This window comes from Sphaerodactylus townsendi, linkage group LG02 (genome assembly GCF_021028975.2).
Source record: "Sphaerodactylus townsendi isolate TG3544 linkage group LG02, MPM_Stown_v2.3, whole genome shotgun sequence".
NCBI classification, from domain to species: domain Eukaryota; kingdom Metazoa; phylum Chordata; class Lepidosauria; order Squamata; family Sphaerodactylidae; genus Sphaerodactylus; species Sphaerodactylus townsendi.
Window position 1 is genome coordinate 126,658,298 of NC_059426.1, and position 17,220 is coordinate 126,675,517.

Here is a 17,220-nt window from a genome sequence, read left to right on the forward strand (position 1 = left end):
AGGAACTTCTGGGAATGGAAACTCTAGAGAAAACACTTTGCACTGCTGAGGATGCTTACAGGTTCACAGTACAAAGTCATGCACCTGCTGGACTTACAACATAACCAACACAGGCTTGTCTCACTAATGCATCTAGCTGTTCTACTACAGCAGGGGTAGGGAACCTGCGGCTCTCCAGATGTTCAGGAACTACAATTCCCATCAGCCCCTACCAGCATGGCCAATTGGCATGGTGAGAGCTTGATAAACAGACCTAGTGGCAGGCTCTGAGTTCTATTACTGAGGATTGCCAACTCCTTGTCTTGCTTGGCTCCTGCACCCCTACTTGAAGACAACTGTTTGACCAACACAAGTCTGTCCCCTTTCACTGGCATGCAGCGATAGGGACAGTGCTGGCTGGGATTGTTTTCTGTCACTGCAGCCTTCAGAGGCACAGGAACCTTGTTGGAAAAGGAGTTGGCCACCCCATTAATCTGCTTGGCTTTCAGAACTCTATCCTGATACTGTTCAATAAATGCGTAGATTTTTCCAGTTATGTGTTGTTTGGGATTTGCTAGATCTATATCCTCTCCCTTCTGCTGACTGCCCTCAGCAGTCAGGATAGAATTCACACTGTGAGTAGGCTATGAGGAACTTCTGCTGCCTGAACAAGAGTTGGTTTTTCTCTACTTTAAGGAAATAAAACAGCTTACAATCACAGTCCTTTACTCACAATAAGCACCTTGTGAGACAGCTGGGGCTGAGAGAGTTCTGAAAGAACTGTGACTGGCCCAAGGTCACTCAGTAGACTTCATGAGGAGAAGGGAATTGAACCCAGTACTCCAGATTAGAGTCGGCCCCTTAACCACTGCACCATGCTGCAAGAGTGAAGGGCATGGTCTTCAGGTTGCACAATAGGCTGATCACTGGCACTGTCTAATGGCAGGGGCTGGAACACAAGGGTTACAAGATTAACAGAAGCAGATTGCTTACAATTAACACAGTATCATTAAAACATGGGCACTAAAACATGAGCCAAAGCCACTATGAAACAAACCAGGGCTTAAAGAAAGTCATACAGGCTCTACATAGCAGATATCTTGCATGGGTATTCTGTTAGTCATCACAGAACCTTTATATAGACACATACCACCCGTGGTAAATTTCTAGCATTTCTACGCACTGAACACTTCTGTTGATTACATCTGCTTTTTTTTTTGCAACATAAGCTAAGCTTGGCTACTTATTTATTTTATTTATAATTAATTTTATATACCACCCCTGCCCCGAAGGGCTCTGGGTGGTGCACAACATAAATACAGCAACAACAGATGGAGCACACAGACAAAAGACAAATTATAAAATAGACAATATAGGCTCCATTAGCCTGAAACCTGAAACCCATTTAAAATACAGCGTTCAATACAAATTTGTCGGTGCCCAACATTAAAACCCTCTTTAACAAAACCCTCCCAAGGCTTTACCATCCTGCTAGAACAGTCCCCCTGCCCAAACTTCAATTTTTGCATACTAAATGAAATATCTAAGAATACAGAATTTTTGCAACATTTATTAAGGTAAACAAATCTCAGGTAACAAATTCTGTGAGTAAGACTCACACGAACAACAAAGATAGAAACATAGACACCAGGATAGTGAGAGGCAATGGTGAAACTTTTTTAAACCCAAAATGTATGTTCTGTGTTAGTCCTTGATTTCCAGCCAATTAAGCCCTATGCTGAGATTGAAAGTTAGAGTGGTGTAAGAATAGTTGTTTCCATTTCTGCTGTTACAAATTCATATTCTTGATCCAAAATGTCAGCAAATTCTTTCATTTCTCTTTGAAAACACTGCTGCTTCTCTCTGAAGTGGGCTCGCTCCTCCTCCAGCTGCTTCCAAGTCATCTTTGCAGTCTATGGGGAAAAGAAAAAATAATCAAAGTAACATGGGCTTTCACTGTTAGTGGCTACACATTCACTTTGTTTGTCCAGAACCAAATAGGTATTCATTTGTTTTTCTTCTTGCCAAATAAATCTAGCTGCAAGCATTTCTGAAGGACTCATAGGTTCTGGACCCCTTCTAGTCCGGCTTCCACCTTGGCCACGGGATGGAGACCAGGCTGGTCACCATCACAGACACGCTCTTGATGCAGCTGGACTGAGGCAGGTCAGTGATGCTAGTGTTATTTGACATGGTTGATCACAATCTTTGGACCCACTGCGTTGATGCTGGGATTTGAGGTATGGCCTTGAAATGGCTGGCCTCATTTCTCCAAGACCAGGGATAACAGGTGACTCTTGTGGGGAGGGGGAGTCTTGGCAGCATCCACTTGTTTGTGGAGTGCTGCAGGGGTTTATCCTCTCTCCAGTGTTGTTCGACATCTTGATGCGGCCCCTGGAACAACTTGTTTGGAGCTTTGGGCTGGGTTGTCATCAATATGCAGATGACACCCAGCTTGTTCTGTTGATGGGAGGGCCAGGCAGCTGCTGCCCCAGATGCTTTGGCACAATGTCTGGAGGCTGCGTCTGAATGGATGAGACAGAGCTGACTGAGGCTGAATCCACTGAAGATGGCGATCCTGTGGCTGGGTTGGGGGGTTAGGGTTTAACTGCCTCAATTTGATGGTGTGATACTACAACCTGTCATATCTGTCAAAAGCCTGGCTGTACTTTGAAGTCCTCCTTATCTGTGGAGGCCCAGGTGACACACAAGCAAAGGTGACTTTTTTCCATCTCCCGTCAGGCCAGGCAGTTGGCCCACTTCCTATCCCGCTCAGACCTATGTAAAGGGATCCATGTAACCATTTCCTTCAGGTTAGATTACTTTAACTTTTTCTACATGGGCCTGCCCTTGAGACTAATTCAGAAACTAAAACTGGTAGTAAGACTCCTCACTGGAACACCAGTGAGGGAGCTATGCTGACTGTACTGTTTACCAGTTGAATTCTGGATCATTTTCATGGTCTTAGTTCTGACTTTCAAGGTCCTGAGTGGTCTGGGGTCCTTGTATCATCAGAGCCGCATTTCCCCATATTGCCCAAAGAGGATGCTTTGGTCCTCTAACGGTAACCTTCTGGTGGTTCCGGGCCCCAAGAACATTAGGTTGGCCTCATCAAGAACCAGGGCTTTTTTGGCCCTTGTTCCAGCCTAGTGGAACTCTCTGTCACCTGAGACCAGGACCCTCTGGGGGTTATTAAGCAATTTCGCAGGGCCAAGATACAGATGTTCCATTGGGCTTCTGATGGAGACCACCTGCTATCCATTCTTACATCTTGCTGGCCTTCTAACTATCAACCACCAACCTCTGTTTTTTGCTGTCTCCTAGCCTTGGATAGAATGGACCGACTGTTGAGTTGGGGAGATGTATACCACAGGATAAACAGGATTTATTGTTCGTGTGCTGCCATCAACTGATTGTATTTTTAGATATTGTTAGGTTTCAATCATATTTATTGTATGTATTGTATTATTACATTTTAATCCTTGTATGCTGCCCAGAGCTTCCCTGGTTGGGAAGGGGCAGGATACAAATTTAATAAATAGTAAAAATTTGGGGGAGGAGATACTGTAGCAATATATCAAAGTAGTCAGTTTCATTCAAAAGATCAGAGGTCCTATCAGGCACATGGATAAAGGATGAGACAAGATCTATAGTAGAAGGGACGTTATACTGTGTGACCCATGCAGATGTGTGCTTAAATGACAATTCCAATTTCCCAAAAGAGGGAAGAAATAGTAGTAATTTTACTTGGAGATTATCTTTCTGCTCTTTAACCATCTTGCAGAGCAGCTCCAGGTCAGTATTAAGCTTCTCAGTCAAAACCTGAAAGGAAAGCAGCATCAGAAATAAAAACAGAGTAATGAAGCACCTGAAGTTTATAAAGGGTTAAGTTTATTTATTCCCACCTAAGTTTTTTGGTGAGTCAGAACTCAATTTTTCTGATGCATAGGAGTGTCTATCCCATCACCTAAATTTGGTTACACTAATTTTACTGCTTTGGAAGGATATCCCTATGCATCTGAGGTGAGTTGTGACTAACTAAAGCTTATTCAGGAACAAACACAGCAGCCCCTCTGGAATTAATGCCAGAAATTGTATTTTTGTCAAGTTCAGTCCCACACAAATTCGACTTATTGGATATATAGCTTCTCAATTATGATAGCCAATAATGATTTACAGAAAAATTTCAACACTAATAAGATGGGGAGAGCTATCCTGTCAGAAATGGAAAAGGAAGCATATTGAGTCTTACCATCATCTCAGCCTGTTCTTCCTTCATCTCTTCCATTTCCAAGGTTTTGCCACCTGCAACTGATTCACAAATGTGTCATTCAATTCCAAGATACATACAGTCATACATTTCAAGTCTGTTGCACAACCCTTGTCTGGTGGTCTAACTCACTGCAAGACAGTTACATACCTTTCCTTTGTTTTTTCTTTTTAAAAATATTTTAATTGATTTTATAACATTTACAACCACTACAAAAAAACCACTACACAACAGCGAAACAGTCACCTTAAACTACAAAACAATTAGAAAAACTACAAATAACTAAGTTGACTTCCCCCCATCCCCCGCTGTAGAAATTATCCATATTATCATTGTTATTCTTATTAAAATAACTTTATATTGAAATCTAAACCCAGAAATCTTTATTACTTTAACTCAAATCCCATTTCAAAAATATCCAGACCTTTACAGAATTAACTACATAATATAACCTTATCTCCCTAAACTTATTTCCAGAACTGAAGGCTGAGCCCTTCGGGGATGGGGCGGTATACTAAATTTAATAAATAATAATAATATATATAAAATTTCTTCATCTCTTTAGACAATTTTCCTAGAATTTTATATAATTAAAACTTACATCTAACATTTCTCTCCTGCATTAATATCTAACATTTTAATGTATTTTATCTAACTTCCAACAAATACTTAAATATGTTTTCTTTGTTTTTTTTCATATGCACTGAAGCTCAGCCTGCATTACCAAAGTAGCCACCTCTGACGAGCACATTTAAAACATTTATAAATCCATCTTAGATGGTTGGAAAGCTCGTGGAAAGGGAGGCAGAAGGGGAAAAGGCAACGAAAAGAACGTACAAGCCTATTGTAAACAGAGATCTTGGAACTGACTAAATGAAGTTACCTGAGAGACAGTTGCGAGTTTCCTGGTCTAACATGCAGCATTTTGCAAACTGCTTGAACTCCTGGTTTTCCCTTTGTAGATTCTCACACTGCTCCTTCAGCTCATTTACAGTGGCCTGAAAGTACAGAGACCAAACCTCAGCACCCTTCAAAAGAGCCTTGCTTTTTTCATTAGGCTACCAACGTTTGCCAGAATTTATTTATAGTTATAATTTGATTTATAGGCCACCCTTTCCCTGATGGTCTCAGGGTGGCTAACAACAACATTCATAACACAATAATAAAATCACCAATCAGATTCTCACAATAAATATCCCATGGTGTCCTACATTACAGTATAAAGAACTTCCTTTAGCTATCAAAGAAAGGCAAGGAATTGCACGCTATTTACTTATATGTGTTTTTAGCCCATCCTAGGTTTCAGGGCAGGTTACAGGATAAAAACCATAAATTATCAATAAACCTAAAGATAATTACAATATATGACAATAAAACAATTTAGTTATGTATATCTTGCCTTTCTCCGCAGCTGAGACCCAAAATGACTTATATTATTATTATTTATTATTTATTCAATTTGATATACCGCCCTCCACTGCTTATACCATCCTCCACTGCTTCTTTTCATCCTCACAACAATATTGTAAGGTATGTTCAGCTGAATGGGTGATTGGTCAAAGGTCACCTAGCAAGCTTCCTTTGCAGTGGAAGTTTCAAATGTGGGTTTCCCACATTTTAGTCTGACATTCTAGCTGCTACAACATACTGGCATAACGAAAGCTGAGCCAACTTTTTCATAAAAGCCCAGGAACATATGTACAAACCCTTCACAAAACATTAGTTGCATTTTTACAGAACAATGTACCAGGTGGCTTTTTAAGCCTGCAAAAGCTGGTAGCACATTTAGTTAATTTTACACCTTTGAAACAGTCAGCTCCTACAGGGGCCTCCTGTGCTCCAACACTGCATTATCATCCTCCTACACACAATATAACCCTCCCACTACAAAACAACACAGAGGTAGCAGGAGGCAAAGACTAGAAAACATGTAGCCCAAGTACTGGATGCATCATTCTTCACAAACAAGATGCTTTAGTCTAAGAAGAGCAGTGGGCCCTGTCAGCCATTTTTCTTAAGCCCAGTAACCAGCCCTTTCACACCTGCTTCTCACTTGACTATCACCTCTCCCACTAAGACAGCTACCGGGAGAAAAACTGCTGCTTTCAGGATTCCTAAAACCTTTGCCCAAAAACACTTCATTCACTCTATCCATATTTATTTCACCCTTTCTCTGAAGGACTCAGGATGGCACATACAGCACAGCTATTCTGGTCACTCATTTTATTTATTTATTTATTTATTTTATTAAATTTCTATACCGCCCTTCCCCGACATTCCAACCCTGGAATGTTAAGTTAGATGGAGACTACATCTGGCCCAAGGCCACCTAGTGAGCTTCAGAGCCAAGTTGTTTTAAGCCCAGGTTTCCTGGGTCATATGGTAACCACCCTGGTGACACATGACAGAGTGACCAAAAGCGGCACATGAATTCGGGGCTGCCTCTTGCTCAGTTTACAGGAAGCCCTACAGGCAAAAACTGAGGATCATCCTGGAGACTGGCAGGTTGTGGCCTCGTCTCAACAGCATCACATGCTGTTGGTAGTGTGTTCCACCTATTAGAATTCTGATTTAATCTGAAGCAGCCCAGGGTCTTGGATTTCTGCCTGTTTCATCTGACTTTGTAGAGAAAGGCCCCTCTCGCATCTATTTCCAGCACAGGGCTTTAAACCTTGATTAATGAAGTCAATAATACACATTATCAGATGTAATTGCAGTAGCAGTTACTGGACATTGTTTGCTCTCAGACAATTTAAAACTTGGTTCCTACTGAACCTCCTTGTAAAACAGTCACCTTCTGAGGAACCACCTGATGTAAATCCCTCATAAGGGTATAATCCTGTACTACCAGTTGGCGCCTCAGTCATTATTCCATTAAACCTGCTTGTTTTTTGCGTTTATTCCTCTAAGTTAGGTCTGTGAGACGCTTCCATACCACACATGTCATCTTATGCTAACCAGAGCCAAGGGCACTTCCTACCTGTGTTCTCTCCAACTTCACCATCATTTCGCTTCTGGCACCCTCCAAGAGCTTGATTTTGTTCCTGAGCTCTGCTTCCCGCCTGTATCTGCTCACTGGACTACAGAATTAAACATATAACAAATGCATCATAGGTGGCAGTCTCTCAGCACTTAACATTCAGGCTGATACTATTTCCAACACTGCAGATGAAAAGGATGTGTCGAAATGGCACATTTTTACTCCAGGCCTTCCTCCATGGAGCTGAAAACAGCATCCACACTCCTGCATTTCATAGGCTCAACAACTGTGTGAGATAGAATAGACTGAAAATCAGTGAATGGCCCATGGTCTACCAGGGACACATACCTGGTTTTCCCATTCCTAGTCCAATACTCTAGCCCAAAAGCTCCAAGTGTGTATTGACAACAGACATGCTGTCCACATAGTCTGCACTATGAGAGGTCTAAATGTGATTTCCTTAGTTGTAAAATGGTTTAGCATTTGGTTGGGTTACACACTTTTAAAAAATGAGCTTTATACTATGATGTTTGTACAGCAGTGTATTTTCCTAATTAAGACTATTTTAACACATGCTAACTTAAATTGCCATACGAACAGGATGTGCAAAAGAGGTACTCACTGTTGTACAGCTGCTCTCTTAGGGGGTGGAGGCTCTACCTTCGTGACCCTTAACAGGAATGGGATATAGATTAATACTGTACCAGTTTGGGGATTTTTAAAAAAACAAAATCCAGGCTGATATCACGTTCCAAACAAGGCTGTTTATTTCATACATTTCCCCCCTACACTTCCACCACGGAGCTCAATCTCCTGCCCTTCATTTTATACTCACAGCCACCCAAAGACGTATGTTAGGCTGACAGTGGCTGGCCTGAGGTTACTCAGTAAGGTTCCATGGCAGAGTTAGATTTGAATCTGGGTCTTCTAGTCCAGCACTCTGACTATTATACAACATGGTCTGATACTCTGAATTTCTGAAAATAAAAAGGCTCAGCCACTGCACCATCTTCAGACATTTAAGTAAATCTCACATAATTGTCACATTTATTGTTCAACACCCAGAGTTGTAACAGTGCCAGGAGAAGTAAACTTCCACTTTACCCTTGAGTTGCCCCTTTGAAGGCAATATGTTCTGGAGCCTTTGCCCTGAACACAAAAGCATGATCTCTGTGGGGCTCTATGTTGGCAGTTCTGTTGAGATTTGTTCTTGAAGGAGGCAATGGCTGAAGTTCTGCACACAAAGAAAAGCACATTTCACAACAGAGCCAGGACTGGGCTTTCTATAGTCAACATGGAAAAATAAGGGTGGAGGTGAGGCTGAGTGGACCTGACAGTACGCAGAAGTGACCAAGATGGAACAGGTTTAGGAGAACCAGCCAAAACAATGGAAATGGCAAGATGCAGTGACAACTTGAATGAAGGGAAGAGGAGACTAAAACATCAGATGAACTCTAAAACTGAGGCTGAGGACAAATGAACAGAGCAGAGCCAAAGGAGAAAGAAACAGGTGAAAAATGAGGATGAACAACTTTCCAAAGTCTGATTTTTGAGAGACGTAGTTGGAGATGGACATCCAGAATTAAATACCAGCAAAAGAGGAGTCAAAATGAGCAAACAGAGAACATTGGCTCGGTAGAGGAAAAACACAGGATAACACCCACCCTTGCAGGTTCCCTTGTTTCCTTTCTTGCAACTAAAACCTTGGTTAACTTTTATTTTGTGACAGCAGTGCACTTTCCAGGATTATCTTTCTTCATTCCCAAATGTGCCACCCATCTTGCCTTCTCTGCCTCTAACTTTGATCACAGTTCTTCTCTCGTTTTACTTCTCCAGTATTATTACATTTGCTGCAGATTTTTGCTTCCAAGTGTTTTTATTCTCTTGCCTTGCATCTCTCATTTCCCTTCTATCTTGCTGGTTCTCTTAAATTCACTGACCCTAGTATGTCCTTCCATCTTTTGCCTCCATTCCCCATCCCCATGGAACACCCTGCCTCAAAACACTGCACTTGATCTGCAGCTCAAGACCCAGCTTTCTGTAGATTTCCCTTTATTCCTATGTTCCCTATTCTTTTCTTTTTCGGATTAGGAGTCTGCAGCTAAAGATTTTAACTAATGCCCCCATCTTTCTAGATGCTTTATGGTCTGCTCCAAGACTGAGGAATGTTTTATCAATAGCATCTTAGATGGCTGAAATTTTTTTTTTTTGCTGTTATGTCCTAGATTGCTTTTATTGGCTGTTTTCATTGACAGGGTTTATCATCGATTTTTGGGGGATATGATTTGTTCTGTTGTTCTTATTGTCTGCTTGATTTTGTTTTATCGTTGTGAGCCACTTCGAGCATGTCTGAAGAGAAAGCAATCAAATTTTCTAAACAAAATAAGTAGGACCAGCCTCTTTTCTCTATGTAAAGCACATTATTTTTGTAACACTTAAAAGACACTCCTAATATTTATTATTTATTTATTTTCTTACTGAATTTTTTAGCTGGCTTTTCTCACTGAGACTCAAAACAGATTATACAATGTAAATTGTTACTGGTCCACACTAAGAGCCATATAATAAACACAGGTCACATAATCAATACGAGGAGACATCTAATGAGTAATTACGATGTAATATTACTATTGATGCTGAAAAGTTCAGTCTAGCATTGGAACTAATTCTGTGCTTTGCTTCATTCCCAGATCAAGCAAATACCCACTCAGATTGGTCAGTGGCTCTTTGGAGATTCACCTTTCCTTGTGCAGCACAATTCAGTTTTATCTGTTACACACTGGACACTGTGTGTTCTCTCTGTGATACACCTCTGAAGATGCCAGTCACAGATGCAGGCAAAACGTTAGAAACAAGATCTACCAGACCACGACCACACAGCCTGGAAAACCGACAACAACCAACAATTCAGTGTGTTTACTCAGAGTCCTTTTAGCTAGTTTTTCCAAAGGGTATCAACATGTCAGGGGCATCAATTCTTGTCAGGGATGCTTGGACTACGCTGATCCTGCATTGAGCAAGGGGTTGGACAAGATGGCTTGTATGGCCCCTCCCAATTCCTACAACGTAGTTTGAGAGTCCAACATTAGAAAGGAAAGTGGGAGATAAAGGAAGACTTTAGGTACCCTTGAACTTGTTTAAGAGGTATTTGGATAACTTGCATTTCATCAGTCTCTGTGCAAATTCCATTTGATTTAGTTGAAAAACAAACAAAAACAGGAGGACAACACTGCTCTGTATCAGCGACTGGAAAACCAAGATGTGATTTTATGGGGTAATGAGGTAAAATTCATTGTAAACATCTATTTATTTCATTTATATCCCATGTTTCTTCTCATCGGGGACTCAAGTGGCTCATATTGTCCTCCTCTCCTCCATCTCATCCTCACAACAATCCTGTAAGGTAGGTTAGGCTGAGAGTCTGTAACCCAGGGAGCTTTTCATAGACGTGTGTGTGTGTGGGAGGGGGAATATTCAGACCTAGGTCTTCCAGCTTCTCATCTTCTAACAATAACTTCTCACTCAGCGAGGTGTGGTGGTTAAGATCAGGTGCACTCTAATTTGGAGAACTGGGTTTGATTCCCTGCTCTGCCACTTGAGCTGTGGAAGCTTATCTGAGGAACCAGATTAGTTTGTGCACTCCAACACACGCCAGCTGAGTGACCTTGGGCTAGTCACAATTCTTTGGAGCTCTCTCAGCCTCACCCACTCACAGGGCGTTTGTCGGGATGCGGGGAGGGAAAGGAGATTGTAAGCCCCTTTGAGTCTCCTTGCAGAAGAGAAAGGGGGGATATAAATCCAAACTCTTCTTCTTCATGAAAAGTGTGATCCTCTCTAAAAGAATGACCATCCTGACTACCTTAGTTACTCAGTTAAATCCCTGCAGTGAAATGGGATCGCAAGACAGGAAACCAAGATATCCAGGAGAAACACAGTAGCCATCTTAATAGGTTGACAGACCTTCAGCCACATTGATCACTTTGGGTACTTGGACACTGAAGACAGGGATCCTGGACCTCTGACTGCACATGATGCTTAAAGTCTGAAAGACAAGGAAGGAAGGATTGCTACCTTATCTAAACAACTATCACAGTGCATAAGGTTCATGAAACACAAGCAGCTGAAGCAGTCTATCCCCGAGGTAATGGTTGAAACAAATGAGACCCTGAAAACAGCTGCACTTTCATCTCCAGACCTATAGGCCAAGCAGCCCTCAGATTCCTGGCAGTCCCCCACTTGCGATAACCCCAAGATGAATTAGGCCCCTGTGTGTCTGATAAGTGAGTTCTTTTTAAAGGCAGGTATTATAAAGTTCAATTGGATCTCCAAATATGCTACACAGTCTATTATAACTGAAAGCCTGCATAGTGGTTAAAGAACCTAGAAGACTCAAGTTCAAATCATCATTCTGCCACAGAAGTTCACTGGGTGACTTTGGGCAAGTCACACACTCTCAACTTAACCTACTTACCAGGTCTGCTACAGGGATAAAAAGGAAGAGAGAAAAGCAATGTAAGCCACTTTGAACCCCCATTGGGAAGAAAGGCTAAATAAATAAATATGGGGCCTTTCCCCACTTACCTTAAGCCCGGCGCAAGTAGCGCGCGGTCCCCCAGCACTCCCCACGAGAGGGGCAGCAACAGCGCAGCCGCCCCAACGCTGCCGCTGTCGCACCCCCTCAGCGCGTGGCATCCCTGGCACTCTTGCAAAGGGCGCCTTTTGATGATCCCGGGGCACGCGCCAGGGATGCCGAGCGCTGAGAGCAGCGCGCAGCATAGGAGGGATAGGGGAGAGTGAGGAAAAGCCCATGGATGTCCAAATAATGGATGCCAAATAATACTCTTCTACTTACTACAAAACTAACATTTTCGATTTTCATTTCTTCCTGTTGCAGAAGGCAAGAACTAACCAGCTCTTCCTCATGTACTACATACCCTTTTCAACAAAAAGAACTAAGCAGAATTGTAACTTCATCAGCCATGTGCTGAACCATCTCTTTCTGAGAATGCTCCGCTTGGGTCCTAGTGCCTACTAAACAGAACTAGATAGACACTGCACCAGAGTGCAACATTCCAGACGGTTCAACGCCTGGTGATGAAGTTACAATTCTACTTGGTTCTTTTTGTCGAAAAAGGTATAAGCATATTTGTAATTTTGTTTGTAAACTAATGCACATTTAAAATGTAAGTCATACAAGATTCACTGTTTGTTGTTACATCAGCAAAAGAGGCTTAGGTTTGATATTTAATAGAAATTGACATTGGATAGAAATTGCAAAGAAACTAACTTTTTTCCCCTTGCACCTCCCCCCTATTACGTGAGGACGTTTATCGCCCTCCTAAGAAGGGCACGGCAACGGTTCCAACGGCCCTTTACTTTGACAATAAGCCTCCCATGTAGTTAGTCTCAACGGAGCGTTAACAACTAGCGCAACACACCTCACTGACATTCCGGACTGAGCAGCAGAGAGCTCAGCCTTGGTCCTCTAGGTCCGCATGAAGCACACAATGCCCAACCTACGCCTATCCCCAGCCTTCCTCTCCATAAGCCACTTCAGTAGCAAAAGAGGGCTTCGACTCAAACCAGGAACGAATGCTTACCAAACGTCCGTTTTACTGCGGAAGACGAAACCCCGAACCCGTTAACTTAAATATCACAAGCACCAGGACCGCTCCCGCCGCAGTTCAAAACAAAAACGTTTCCGCCTCCAGTGCCGCGGCTGCAAAGGCGGCGAGGAAGTTGCTAAAAGCGCATGCGCTAAATGCACGTCCGCCTCCCCCCTTCTTCTGCACACATTTTGTAGAGGTGCGGACTTAGGCGTGTAAAACGGTACAGGCGAGGCGAGTTGTTTTGGTGTGGTTTGTAACAATTTAACAGTTTAATCATGCACTTAGACCTGGGTCTAAGTGCATGATTGGGAGGTCCAAATTCGTAGACTTTGGTTCATGTTCGGAGGTGACTGTCCAAATAGGCAGGGTCCCTAGTAGCGTAGTTGTTCCGAGGAAAGTTCCACGAAACCCAGGAGGGCTACTTTTATAAAGGGACTAGGAGCTTGGTTTGTAGGTACTGTTTATTGTATGCATGATCGTATTCTTACTGAGTTTGCAAATTTTGTAAATTTTATTGCATTGTTCACTGTGCATCTTATACTGTTCCTACTACACTAATTTCAATATTGTAATGTCAGAGAGACTATAAATAAATCAGATCCATAGACTTACTCCCATGGTAAGTGGATGAATAGGGTGGGGTGCGGCGTGCGGCGTGCGGCGGAGGCGTTATTTTGCCCAGCAGCTGACTTATTGTCGACACTCACATTTCTTATTTTGCATTCCCGTTGCCAACCTTTTTAAACAGTATTCAAATGAGGAAAATTTCACCAGTAAAATTTCTGCCTCTCATGCAGCCATTTGAAGGCATCAAATAAATAATATTTTTTCAGGATGTGCTAAAATGAGTGACAGGATTGCACTCGAAAAAATTAGGGAGGCTGGAAGACCCATTTGAAATAATGGGAATCAGGAATACCAATTGGCTTGCATGGGCTCTATTGAAATATATTACAGCACAAAAAAGGTACCAAAGAAAATGTGGACTGGATTCAAATAAACGTCTCTGGGCCCATAAATAGACTACCTTGACACTAGAATGACAGCCCTTACAGAGGAGTGACAGCCCCCAGGGAACAGAATCTGTACTTTGATACTGCAGTGTCATGTCACAGAGGGGAATGACAGCCCTGGGGAACAAAATTTTGTGCTCTGGCACTGGAATGACAGGTCCCACACAGGAATGACAGTCTGACTGTTATTCTGCCCTGTGACCTGTGATTGCAGTCCCAGAGTACAGATTTTGTTCTCCGTGACTTTAATTGCAGCGTTGTCCTGTCATTCCAGTCCCAGAGCACAGATCCTGTTTCCCAGGACTGTCATTCCAGTGTGGGAGCTGTCATTCCACTGTCAGAACACAGATTCTGTTCCTAGGGGCTGTCACTCCACTGTGAGGGCTGTCATTCTAATGTTGGCATATTCTAGATTGGCCCAGAGACCTTTTGTTTAAATCCAGTCCGCATTTTCTTAGCTGCCTTTTTTGTGCTGTAATGTATTTCAATGGAGTCCATGCAAGTCAATTGGCATTCCTGGTTTCCATTATTTCAAATAGGCCTTCTATTGTTTCCCATGGGCAATCCTTCATTTTTCCACTTCCATTGCAACTGCAAGGTGTAGAATTGCAGAACCCTTCTGGGCGGTCTATTGGGTTCTGGCCAGCAGGAAGAGGTAGACTACTTTGCAGCCCAATGGGGTCATTTTGGTCAGGAATTTGCAGTTAAAATCTCTCTGATCTATTTTGACTTGGACACCACACTAGCATCAATAGGACTGAATTGTCCCAGGATGCCAGTTTGCCCAGTTTTGTGGGATACCTTTCTTCTTGCGCAATCTGGAGATGCAGACAGTATTCTTGGAAGTTTGAGACCTCTCACCTGCTTGTATGACCCTCATTTCTCCTGGTTACTTAAATCTGCTGGGGGGGGGGGGGCATGGCTGGCGGACTGGGTCCAGAAGACAGTAAATACCATGTTTCCCCAAAAATAAGACCTTTCCCAAAAATAAGCTTCTACTCTAGCTTTCACAACTGTACTGCTGGAAGCAGCTGTCCAGAACCAGCTGTGGAGCTGGATTTAATCAGCTCTGCATCCTATTCCAGCTACCATACTGGCTGAGGTTTTGTTCATTTTTCTATCCTAACTTTCAGCTTATCAGAGCGCCCTCCCCCAAGGATGGAGCAAGGGGGAACTGCGTCCCTGCCGCAGCACTGCCTGCCCGGAACATCCTCAAAATGCCCCAGCCACATCCTCACCATGCCGTACGCCTGGGGCATCATGCTCCCCTGTCCCATTGGCACTACACCACTGCCCGGGGCGTCATTTGAGAGTTTGGGTTTATGGGAGTTGGGAGGAGGCATCTCAGGTGACAAGACTGTCATGACTATGCTGTATAGACATGGTGTGGAATTTACTACATGAAAGTGAATGGCACAAATCTCAAGGGCTTTTCTACTCAACTATATATTTTAGCATCATGGGACATTTGTATAATCTGTGGTACACCGTCTGTGTTTATAAAACCATTTTATACCAAGGCAGGCCATTGGTCCATCAAGCTTAATATTTCCTACCCTGAGAGAGATCATTTTCAAGACACCTGCTTCCTGAGACGCTACTTTTTGGATTTTCTGAGTGCTCAAAATGCAGTGTTTTCCACTTAGAAAGCTGATATTCTCTGGGTATGGTGTTCATTGTGACTGATGTGACTGGTATATGGCATATAACTGTGTGTTAGTTGCATGTTCGGGATATTTTCTGTGATTTAAAATGTCATCGTAAACAGGATCTCACCCTCCTAAGCCCGTTGACTCCAATATTTCTTAGAATTAAGGCCTGTTGTGACAAGTGAGACTTAATTCCCAATTAAATGTGACTGATACTGCAACTTTAGAATCTTGATTTTGAGCATTCCTTCTCTCCTTGAAAATGAAACAATAGTCAAGAACTGGTCCCCCTTTTGCAAATAATGCTGGCAGCAGTTGCAATATATCACACACGCACACACCTTTAATCACAGATATAAAACTGTCTGTGTTGGCACTTCCTGCTGCAAAGGTATTTCCTGAGTTCATATCTGTGCAGAAATGTTTTGTCCCACAATAATGGTGGGATTAGATGGAACTACCTTCCCATATAATTTGAAGTGAAATGTAGTTTGGGGGATTTGGGAAGAAAGGAGAAAGGTAGGTGAGGTTTCTGTAGCCAAAACCATTGCATGTATTTTGATCTATACTCAGTGGGAGTATTTTTTAAAAAAAGGTTTACAGTACAGCTAAATTTCAGCGCTGAATGAGTCTATTTCTCTTAAATTGTAGTCTCGTGTACTGTGACCAATGTCCTCCCAAGATCTGATGAGAGAGGGAAAAGGCTGGCGCTAGATCAACTTGGTTCCTTGATTCAAAGCATGGGGCTCACCCTTTTGAACACATGAATTGGCCTTATACTGAGTCAAACCTTTAGCCTGTCTTTATTAGTATTGTCTACTCTAACTGGCAGCTACTCTCCAGGGTCTCAGGCAGAGGTCTTTTACATCATTTACTATCAGATCATTTTAATTGGAGATGCCAGGGATTGAACCTGTTACATTCAAACCGAACACTCGACCACTGGGCATTGGACCTTCTCCAGAAGCCACACTTTTGAGCCAAAGCAATCTGCAGTTGCCGGATACAAGAGTTTGATCCAAGTGGTTGTGGTTTTACTTAGTTCTTCTTGCATGTGTGGAGGCCTGATGAATGATGTAGGGCTTTATGCTGCAGATATCAAGGGTCCTTTTATCATGTGAACATTTATTTTGAATGACACATTCAAATTGGAAGAAGGTATGTGTGATTTTACCCCCACTTGCTCTTTTTCAGTGACAGTCGTGCACTTTAGTGTTCTGCTTCCAGTTTCCTCTCCAACTGAAGTGACGGCTAGAATTAAAATTAGCTCAAATTCACCTGGTTTTATTGCAAAATTATGTTGTTGGTTGTGTGCTGTACACCCTTAATCTGAATTTAATGGTAAAGATGACATTAAGGAATATGCTTAATGATTATGCTCCTAGCAAACTTCCAGAATAGTAAGCAGTGTAAGCAAACAGAGTTGTGCAGGATGTGGATTAATTTTATAGTGCAAAGAGAATCTTTTCTCCCTTGATTTTTTGATTCAACTGCCAAAGATGTTACATGGTCCTGGACTATTTTACAAGACTTTAGAAAGGAATGTTGTGACGATATCCATGCATCCTTAGAAAGAAAACTGAATTTTCTTGGAGTATTTTCTTGGAGATGAAGAGATGAGAAAGCTTGAAAGCACATAGGTATCCCAGGTCTGTGGAGTTGACTCAGTTAATAAAAAAGGTAAATAACTGTATCCATCATAGCTACAGAAAGCATTAGA

At 42.3% G+C, this 17,220-nt stretch overlaps 1 protein-coding gene across 2 annotated transcripts; it reads right to left on the minus strand.

Annotated features, from left to right (window-relative positions):
* Nucleotides 1-1,214: 1,214 nt before the first annotated feature.
* On the minus strand, nucleotides 1,215-12,949 carry LOC125425747. Of its 2 annotated transcripts, none has more exons than XM_048483330.1 (9): nucleotides 12,830-12,949; nucleotides 11,190-11,271; nucleotides 8,334-8,463; nucleotides 7,852-7,899; nucleotides 7,230-7,329; nucleotides 5,133-5,247; nucleotides 4,232-4,290; nucleotides 3,727-3,801; nucleotides 1,215-1,892 (listed from the first exon to the last, which is right to left on the minus strand). In XM_048483330.1, the coding sequence occupies exons 2-9, from the start codon at nucleotides 11,257-11,259 to the stop codon at nucleotides 1,731-1,733; spliced, it is 759 nt and encodes a 252-aa protein (XP_048339287.1). In that variant the 5' UTR covers nucleotides 11,260-11,271; nucleotides 12,830-12,949; the 3' UTR covers nucleotides 1,215-1,730. The 2 variants fall into 2 exon arrangements, with proteins under 2 accessions (XP_048339287.1, XP_048339288.1); XM_048483331.1 differs by lacking the exon at nucleotides 12,830-12,949 and adding an exon at nucleotides 12,668-12,810.
* Nucleotides 12,950-17,220: the final 4,271 nt, after the last annotated feature.